The 10,200-nt window shown below is 58.5% G+C and overlaps 1 protein-coding gene across 1 annotated transcript; it reads left to right on the top strand.

Moving 5' to 3' along the window:
* Nucleotides 1-722: 722 nt before the first annotated feature.
* On the top strand, nt 723-10,200 carry CUEDC1 (CUE domain containing 1). Its single transcript, XM_029964621.1, is given in 13 exon segments — nt 723-743; nt 1,025-1,134; nt 2,180-2,648; nt 3,128-3,220; nt 3,223-3,254; nt 3,938-4,064; nt 5,464-5,647; nt 6,419-6,502; nt 7,407-7,496; nt 8,235-8,328; nt 8,538-8,596; nt 8,920-8,990; nt 9,193-10,200. Coding segments are annotated over 12 exon segments (1,431 nt in total). The 3' UTR covers nt 8,988-8,990; nt 9,193-10,200.

Raw genomic sequence — 10,200 nt, 5'->3', positions numbered from 1 at the left:
GCTGGGAAGGTCCCAGCAGCGCATTCCCTCGGGACTGTTTGAAGCCAGATGTTCAGCAGAGCCTTTTTGGTGTATAAATATCTTGTCCCCATCCCTGATTTCGTTCATCTTCTGACCAGAAGCTCTCTGTTGCTCGGCACGTTGTCGTGCTCAGTCACGCTATCCAGCACTTCCAGAGAGTTGTTCCAGACTCTCATGCAGTGTTCACTAACACCTCCCCAGAGCAGAGCTGTTGGCATCAGGAGAAGTCCAGAAGGATGGCAGGGGGATTGCCAACGCCTAGCATGGTTGTGGCCCTCATGGTCACAGGGAAGACCTTAAATACACGCTCAAAGACAAATGCTGGAAGACAAAGACCCCTCCAGCCACAGATGCTCCTTGTTACTTTATAGATTTGATGATTTTTAAAGAGACCTAGGGATTTCCAGCCTGATTTTGGGGGCTGATTTTGCTATTGGAGGTTTATGGGCTGGCATGGCATTTCTGAGCCAGCAGCTCTCCACAGAGACTCTCATCTCTGTACGTGGATCGTGTGTGTGTTTGCAGTGTATTCTGTACAAGCTGTGTTTTCCTGGGTGTCCAGGCTCTTTCACCATCCTCTTGGAGCAGCCAAATCTTTTAAGGAGGTGTGTACCCTGTGAATGTGTTACAACTCAATTTAATACATGACTAAACCAGCCATGCAATATTGCAATTAAAGTATAATTCCAGAGGTGTGAACAATGCCGGGCTCTTTGCTGGGAGTGAGTCAGGGGAGCGGAGGAGGAACCGAGCAGCAGCATTTTATTAATTGACTCCAGCGGATTTATTTGTCCTCGGTGAATAGAGCCGGGCAGAGCTGTCGGAATTGTTCCTGCTCCGTGCCTGGCTCCTGCAAGCCGGAGCAGATCCCGGGGACAGAGTGCAACAGCACGATGGAGACAGTTCCTGGCTGAGTGGTCACTTACATGGATACTATCAGTGAGCTGGAGCGAGCTGGGGGCCCCTCGTGCCTGGCAATGAAGCTGCTGCTGCTTTTCCACAGGTCCTGTCCCGCGGGGCGAACAAATGCCATGGGAAGGTGGCCCTGGATGGGGGCCCTGTGGCACCGTGCTCAGCCCAGGGACCCTCGGCCGAGGTGCAGGGTCTGGTCGGGTGCTGGTGCTGGTGTTTGCACAGGGCTGCTGTTGGTGCATCCAGATGCAAATGCTTCAGGATTACAAAAAAGCCGGGGAAGGAGAGCGGAGCGTGCCCAGAGCAGGAGCAGGAATCATCCCCTGTGATTCCTCTGGTACCGAGCCAGAGCAGCGCTGTCCCTGGGGATGAAGGCCAGTGTTAACCAGCGTGGCAAAAGTGAACCTGCTCCCAGAGTTCCCGTTGAGTTGCCCACATTTTTCAAGTGTGTTTCGCTCTCAGCAGCCTCTGGAAGCCTCTCTTGGAGCAGCTCGGGGCTGTGAACTGAGGCCAGGCGAGCTCTGGGGATGTGGCTGTCACACAAGGCCTGGCTCTGGGCAGGGCAGAGCCTGAGTGACCTTCAGAGGTGACTGCTCCTCCTAATGGCTTAGAATCTGATTATACCCTGTTTCGCTAAGAAATGTGCTTGGCACGTTCTTCTGCATTAAGTACCATTTAGGGACAGTTATCCTGAACTCTCTGCCTGCTGCTTAGGAAAAAGCCTTTGAAAATGATATTATGGATCAAAAGTGTTCCTGGGGTAATTCTGTTTCAACAGTGGAGTTAATCCAGAACTGAATTTGGCCCTGCATTTCCAAACGAGAAGCAGTAGCTGTATAATCTGTTTATGGTTTTAAAGTGAATGTTAATCTTGGATTTGGTGGCTTTTCCAAAGAGTCGATTTTGCCGTGCTGCACAGCATTTTACCCCCTGCTCTGACACTCTCTGAGCCGACTCCATGTTTTATTTTAAAGAGCGATTTTACCGTGTTTATAAATACATGTCAAGCGTGGAAATGTTAAATCTGGGCAGCCCTCGGCAGTGGAAGTAATGCCATTTTTCTTGCCTCGCCTTTTGTTTGTACAGCCCCCTGCGTGGCACATCCACGCTCCAGGCGTGCCAGGGATGGGACAGTCCCACGAGGGCGCAGCGGGATGGGTCGGATTGAATGTCCCTCGATGAGATGGGGACCTGGCGGTGTCTCAGGGTGCTGTGCCGTGGGTGATGTTCTCCCCTCTCCCCGCAGGTGGGAGGATGCCGCAGTGCGCCGGGGGCTGACCCGCGGAGCCGCCGGCCGCGGGGAGCGGCGACCCCCGAGCCCACCCATGGTCCCCGCTGGCCGCTGGGGCAGCCCCCCCGTGGAAGGAGGGCGGGCGGCAAGCCAGCAACCGTGGCCGAGACCGTTGGCCCCCAGCCGCCCCGCCCATGACGCCTCTTCGCCGGAGCAAGCAGCAACGGCGCCGTCCGCGCGGCTTTCCTCCGCCCAGGAGCTCAACAACAGCCGCCCCGCCAGGCAGGTCCGGCGGCTGGAGTTCAACCAGGCCATGGAGGACTTCAAGACCATGTTCCCCAACATGGACTACGACATCATCGAGTGTGTCTTGAGGGCCAACAACGGCGCCGTGGACGCCACCATCGACCAGCTCCTGCAGATGAACCTGGACGGCAGCGGCTGTGACGACAGCTCAGACTCGGAGGACAGCATCCCCCCCGAGGTAACCTGGGGGGGCTCCCCTGCCTGGGCTGTCATGAGTGGGCACCTCAGTCTCATCCTGCCTCCCTTCTGCCCAGGCACGGTGCTACTCGGCTGCTGCAGGCAGGCAGAGGTTCGAGTGCCTGTTCAGCTGGTCTGGAGCACACAGCCTGCCTGGTGCATCTTGGGCACTGCTTGAGGCTCCAGCCAAGGTGCTCTCCCTACTCCCTCCTACCCCAAAACCCAACAAAGACCCTTTGCTACCGTCAGAGGGACTCTGCAGAGCTGTGTGCTCCCAAGGACCAGCTCACCCATGCTCATCCCTTGAGCAGCACCTCCAAACTCCCCCAAACCCCTTGGTGCAGGGGACCAGTGCCACGAGGTTGCCCCCATCCTCTGCAGTGTCGTTCAGCCCGTGCTGTCAGTGCTGCTGCACTGGGGCCCTGGCCCACTGAGGAGCATTTCCCTGTCCTGCCCTCACCCCATCCTCTCACCCTGCAGATCTTGGAGCGGACCCTGGAGCCTGATAGCTCGGATGAGGAGCCCCCTCCCGTCTACTCCCCTCCTGCCTACGAGAGCCAGGCGTTCAGCAGCCTCGCTACCCCGCGCGGCCGCCCACCCCCGCCAGGTAGCCAAGCCACACCTCCTGCCCTGGTGCAACCCTGTGCATCTCCCGGGGTCAGGCCTGGCCCATCACTGCCCTGGCCCAAATGGGGTAATCTGACCCCACTTTGTTGGGGTCGGGTGGGATGAAGACAAGGGAGATGAATGAAGCTCACAGCTGGCTCGGAAATCCCTGCAAGGCCCTAAAACATGAACAGCTGAGGGGCCTGGAAAGCTGCTCTGGCAGTGTGTGGAATGGCAAAAATGAGCTCCCGGGGGCGGGGAGTGCTCGCCCCTGCTCACAAACACCAGGTGCTGGGCAGCCGGGCCCTGTGTGGGGCAGCAGCCAGGGCACTGAGCCCTGGGGTCTGTGGCCCTGCAGTGCTGGGGCTCCACCAGGCTGGTTTTTGGGAGTCTGAGTGAAACAGGGAGGAGAAGGAAATCCCAGCCTGCAAAGTTGCAGGGCAAGGCTTGAAATGCAGCTCCCAGAGATTCCAATTGCACAAGGAAAGCCTTTCACTCTCCAGAGCTGGCACTAACACCACAGGTTAGGGAAGTGTGCTGGGGTTTCCTGGTTCCCAGGAGCGCTGGTGGAGCTGGGCGAGCGCTGCTGTGCCAGGCCCTGTGCCCTGCTGCTGTGGCAGGTGTTGCTGGGTGTTTCTCCCTCGCCAAAGGGGCCCACAAACACAGTCTGTGCTTGTCCCACAGGACGGACGTGCCGGGCCCTGGCAGCACCCCGGCACCCGGGCACTACAGGAACTGGAACCCGCCGCTCCTGGGCAACCTCCCCGAGGATTTCCTCCGCATCCTGCCCCAGCAGACAGCCAGCACACAGGTGAGCCTTGCTCCCCTTTCCAGCCCTGCATCCCGGCTCCACAGTGTGGCATGGAGCACTGACCCCTGTCCTCAGCCACCCTGAGCTGCAGCGCCAGCACTCTGGAAGCATCTGGGTACTGGGTGGGCACTAAACTTGGAGTGTGTCTTGTTCAAGGCAAGACTGAAGTGGGCAAGGTGTGAAAGGAGAGTCTTTCAGTGAGGCTTTCATATTTTCCCTGCCATTATCTCAGTGATTAGTGCCAGAAATGCCACTTGCCATACACACCTTGTATTTTCAATTATTTGAAAATCTCACCTGCTGCCCTGGTGAGGAGCAGCAGGACCAGTAACACTGCAGGACCAGTGGCACTGCTGGGGCACTCGGGGGCTGCTGCAGTGGAACTTGGGTGGGAAAGCTAGTGCAAGCCAGAGGATTTGCCCCTGGTAAATCCGAGTCCCCATGTGCTTCATGGCAGTTTTGAAGCCAGGTTTGGGTGCCTGCAGCAGGGCAGGCAATGGGCAGCACCCTGTGGGGAACAAGCAGCCCCAGCACAGGCTGTGCTGGGCATCCAGCTCAGTGCCAGGCATGCTGCAGTCTGAGGTGTCTCTCGACTCTTTGCTAACACTAAATGGGGCCAGCACCCTCCTGGCCTGGTGAGGGGCTGCAGAAACCCTGCTCCTCCCTCCCTTTTCGGCTCCAAAGGCAGCCTGCCACATTTTCATGAACGATTGCCCTGCAAGTTGAGCTTCGTGGGCTCTATTACCTTTCTGGGAATAGGAGTGTGCCAATTCATTTGGGCTCAGGGGGAGGAGAGGAGCAGCTGCCCTTTTCTTTCCCCGGTAATTGTGTGCTTTTGCTTTTTATGGCTCTCTGGGAGCAGCTACAAATCAGATAAATATTGTAGGCAAGGCTGAGGTTGTGCTGCAGCGTGGGGCTGTGCTGCTCCCCAGGTGCGAGGTGTGACGTGCCTCGTGCAGGGACGTTTGTCAGCGGGAAATTGCAGACTCTGCTCTTTTAGATGGGAAATAAAAGCAGCAATGCTGGCTGAGACCCTTCTCTTGCCTGTGGCAGCACAACCCCACGGTGTAAAGTTAAAAATCTGCCAGCCTGTGCTTTGCACAGGAGAACTTCTGGCTCCGAGAGGTTCCCATGCGGAATGTCGGTCCCCTCCATCCCATCCCCCTTCCTGGTGGCCAGAGGCAGTGATGCCCTGTCCCCCTTTGTTCCCTTGGCAGCAGCACCATCCTGAGGGGACGGTGCTGTCCCAGGGACCTGCTGGGGAGCAGCAGTCAGTGGCTGTCCAGGCTGGGGGTGAAGTATAACAGGAGCAAAATGCCAAGCAGCCCAAGGCACTGCTGCAGGAACCCCCGGGCACCAAGACCACCACCCGACCTGTGCCGTGTTTGCCTCCCCCCAGGGTTCCCACAGCTGCAGGCAGCCCCTGTCGAGGGGGCTCGTCCCACGGGGCCAGGGCTCCCTGGAGCAGGAGCGGCGCTGGAAGCAGTACCTGGAGGACGAGCGGATCGCGCTCTTCCTGCAGAACGAGGAGTTCATGAAGGAGCTCCAGAGGAACCGGGATTTCCTCCTCGCCCTGGAGAGAGGTGAGAAGCACCTGCAGAAACCTCTGCTTTTTGGGTGTGTGCCCATCCTCTGACACTGGCTGCCGGCAGCATGGCCCTGCCAAAGCAGAGCCAGTGCAGGATGTGGCCAGGCTGGGAGGGTGGTCTGACCTGCACACACTGGTGGGCTCCTGCTCCGGATGCTCAGCGCCTGCCACAAGGCTCTCCTCCCCCTGCTCACCTCTCTGCAGTGTCTCTGGCAGGGCCCAGCAGAATCCATAGCAAGGAGCTTTGGAAATGCCCTCTGAACCCTCCCTGGCTGTGCACCCTCCCCAGGTGCTGGCAGGCCTGGACTGGAGAGCAGTTTTCCCATGACTGCTCCTTCCCTGTCACCACACTACTTCCCAGTGAGCTGGTTGCTTGTCCAGTGCCATGGGGAGGGTGTGGGTGGTTTTACTGCTCCTGATCACAGAGCTGCCCTTCCCCTCCTTCTGAGCCCCCCAGCTGAGGGGCCTTGCAGGTTTGCAGGGTCCTGGCAGCACCTTCACTGCAGAGGCTGGAAAACCACGGGTGTGCCTGCCATGTGCTCCCAGTGGGTGCTGCTTCCTCTGCTGGGTGAGGAGCAATCCCACCCCTTGCTGCTGCCTCCCACCCAGGGGCTTGTGGTCACCGTGCTGAAGTGAAGCCCCAGCTCCCTCCCTTGCACTCAGCCTGTCCCTTGGCAGCCACGGGAGAGTGAGGGGAGAGGGGAGGGAGCTGCGTGCTCTGCCCCGAGGGTCTGATCGAGCAGGCACTGTGCTTTCTGTTTTTCAGATCGATTGAAATATGAGTCCAAAAAATCCAAGTCAAGCAGTGTTGCTGTCAGCAACGACTTTGGTTTTTCCTCCGTATTATCAGGTAACTTCCAAGGCACATGTGAGCATCATCCCTCTGCAGCAGGATGCCCCTCAGGCCCTGCATTCCCAGCCCTCGGCCCAGCTGCCTCCAAAGTGGCTGGGGGGGCAGGAAATGGGCTGAGTCCTCCCTGCTGCCCCCCCAGCACAAGAGAGGAGCTGGTGTGCGGTGGGAATGGGTGCTCCTGCCCTCCCCTCGTGGAGGTGCTCCTGCATCCTGCCTCTGTCCATCCCTGTCCCCCCTTGCCTGAGCTGGAGCAGAGGATTGTGCCTGGGAGGCATAACGACTGTTCCCGGGTAATCCTGATTAACCTCGGTGAGGGAGCAGCTGCCCAGAGTCAGAATTAGAGCTGGTGTCTGTCAATGGCCCCGTGCAGGGTCGGGTGAGACGCAGTGGCAGGGCAGCCTGGCAGAGCTCCAGCTGGGCACACGGACCTGGGGAAGGGGCACGGCCCAGCAGGCACAGGGACATGGCTCTGAGGGTCTCTGGTCCACCTGACCGAGTTGGAAGTCCTGCTCCTGATGTGGTGACCCTGCTGTCCTGGGTACCACGATCCAGTACCCAGAGTGCAGGTAGTGCCCAGGGTAATTTGGGGCTGCTGGGCCTGGAGCAGCACAGAGGGGCTGCTGGGACTGAGCCACTGCTCACCCTACATCCACTCGGGGGGGAATCACAGCGAGGGTGGGCTGCAGGCCCATATCTGCACCCACCAGCACAGGGGTGTGTCTGCAGAGGGCCCTTGTCCAGAGCCAGCCCTGTGTGCCAGTGCCCTCGTCCCCCCTGCTCTGGCTCAGCTGTGCTCTTGGCAGGGCTGTGCTTTGCTAGCACTGGAACCGGGTCATGGAAATGGTTTGTCTCGAGCCTCCCCTCATCACACACTCCCAGTGACCAGATGTTTGCCTTCCAGGTGATGTAGCCCCCTCTGTAACCAGCGAGGCTGGCGGTGCCGTGTCTGACGATGCCTTATTCCGAGACAAATTGAAACACATGGGAAAATGTGAGTCGGTGTGCGGGCTCCGTGCTGGCAGTGGGATGCCAGGGAGGGCTGGAGGGGAGCTGGGAGTGGGGGAGGCAGGGGGAGAGGTGGCAGCAGTTTCCACCTGCCTTTCACAGCCATGGGCTGGTGCATCTCTGCCCCGTGGTGCTCTCCTGGGCCTTGCCAGTGGCAGGATGCTCCTGGGCTGGACACTGGCAGAGTGGGTGAGAGAGGGACACCCGAGTCCTGCTCCAGTTCTGCACTGTCCATCTGTCCCTGGTGCACCTGTGGGTTGTGGCAAGAGTGGAGGCTGCAGGTGGTGTTGGGTAGAGGAATTTCTGGCCAGGGTTTGCGTGAATCCTAGAACAGCAAGCCAAGGGTTTGCTGTAACTCTTCCTTTTCCAATCCTTTCCTCTGGAAAGGCACAACCTGCTTCTCCTGCCTCAAACTAGACCCAGGTCCTTGGGCAGCCTGGGCTGGGCTGCAGGCAGTGGGGACACTGGGGAAGGGTGGGTCAGTCTGGGTTGTGAAAATCCCAGCCCAAGGCTAAAACATCAGCACCTCCCACCAGAGCCAAGGCATCCCTGTCTCGCTCTCCAAGCCTGGCAGATTTGCGCACTCCTGGTGTTCCCGGGCAAACCCAGGGCATCACTACAGGGCTGTGGGTGGCTCTCACACCTTGGCCCTGCCTGTCTCCTCCCCTGTGGCAGCTTTGGGAAGGTGTTGGGGTGAGACCCTCACCCAGTTCCTTCCTTCCAGCCACGCGCAAGAAGCTATTTGAACTTGCCAGAGCCTTCTCCGAGAAGACGAAGATGAGAAAATCAAAAAGAAAACACTTGTTGAAGCACCAGGTGTATCCTAAAAGGGAACCAGGGGAGGGCCCAGGGCTGTCGGAGGGGCCTCACTCGGGTGCTCCCGGGGGCTCCCCAAGGGCACAGTGTGGCTGGAGCCCCCCAGCTGCCCCGTGGCTGGGCCGTGGGATGGGAAGGGATGGGAAGGGTGATTGTGGTGCCACAGCCACCTCCCGGCCCCACAGCTGGTTTTCCTTAGTGGAGGGTGCAGGATGGGGACAGCAGCTTCAACAGCAAATCTCCTGGATAATGTGGAAGGCCATGGATATGGTAAGGAATGCTGGGTGTGCTGTGCTGGGCGTGGCTGGCTGCATCCTGCAGTGCCCGGCCCCGGGTCACCCTGGGGATGGCCCAGGTGTGACCACCTGGCAGAAATACCCCTGTGGGCCAAAACCCCCTTCCAGTGTTCTCAATTATGGCAGAGAACCCCAGTGTCCTACTGGGAATTGTCTGTCTGAGCAAGGAAATCTCTGCCCCAGGACAGGGGCTGGGCTGCCTCCCCCTGGGGCACCTCACTGGGGCTGGGACTGTGGTGCAGTGGAGGTGTCCTGGTGTGGAGGTGGCTCCAACCCCTGCCTGCCTCTGCCTTTCAGAAGAAGACTTCCAAGCACGGAGGCAACAGCTCCGGGAGGAGGAGGAGACGCTGAAGGAAGGGCAGTAAATGGTGAGAGACACCTGGGGATGTGTGTGAATGGTCCCGTCCATCTGTCCTGGCTGGAGGAGAGGCTGCATGCCCTGGGTGGGTCCAGACTGTGTCTGGGTGGGGACATCAGTGGCCGTGGCTGTAACAGCCCCAGGTGCTGGTCGTGGTGCAGCTGAGGCTGAGTACGTGCTGTTCTCCTTCCCTCCCCTTCCCCTCCCCGCAGGTCCCAGCGCTGGGGTTTCTTGCTGGCACAGGACGTGCAGGAGGCTTCACGAGGAGATGGCTGAAAAAGGAAAAACCCACCCAAACAAATCACCCAGATTTTGGCTGTTCCCCCTCCGCTGCTGTGCTCCTCAGAAGTACAAGTATTGAAGCGAGGCACAACGTTTTCTTACCGGCGGTTTGAAAACAACGTTTTCTATCCAGAAAATCAGCCAAAAAGGAAAAAAAAAAAAAGGAAAAAAAAAAAGAGAGCAGCTGCTGCGAGCGGCTGTGGAGGAGCCAGTGGAGCTCAGGCTGGGGAGGAGCAGGCCCGCCTGCTCTCCCGGTCCGAGCGGCGTCGCAGGAGGAACGAAATCAGTCGTACTAACGAGGATCCGTTCACACGTGGGGTCTGCTGGGCCGGAGCACTCCTGAACATATCTGTAGTGGTCTGATGCAACTTCACTCTGCGCACACTGGAACAAAAACCACGTGAGAAAGGGAAGCTAACAGCCGTTGTCTATTATTGCTAGGAGTAATGAGCAGAGATTCAGATCAGGTAATAGTCAAATAATATAAATTGTTTATAAAGGAAAGGCCTTCTTTTCCTAGGCGTTTCACTTTGAATTAAACCTTTGCCTTCGGCATTGCTACAACTGCCTTGAAGTTGGGACGCTTTGTGCCGCCGCGGGGCAGCACCAAGGGCTGGATTTTGCACCAGTTTAACCCTCACTGATGGAGCAGGACACGTCCCACGGGGTGTGGGGTGCCGGGGGTGGTCCTGGAGCCTGGAAGCTTAAGGGATGCCCCCGCTGTGGGTGAGAGGCAGAGCCCGAGCTGGGTGTTTGCAAGGCTGGTGGAGGTGTTTTCAGCATGGAGAGTTTGTACAAGGGCCTGGGGGCACTGCCGGGTCTGTTGTGGGGCAGGAGCAGAGCCCCTTCCTCGTGCCCACAGCGCCGGAATCGCTGCAGCTCTCGGAGATGCTGTCAGGCTAAAAATAATTGCATAAACAAATTCCTTCGCTGTGTAA

This window comes from Manacus vitellinus, unplaced genomic scaffold (genome assembly GCF_001715985.3).
Source record: "Manacus vitellinus isolate BGI_N305 unplaced genomic scaffold, ASM171598v3 scaffold_76_pilon, whole genome shotgun sequence".
NCBI lineage: Eukaryota > Metazoa > Chordata > Aves > Passeriformes > Pipridae > Manacus > Manacus vitellinus.
Note: the sequence above shows the minus strand (reverse complement) of the source record. Positions and strands in the feature narration are given on the sequence as shown.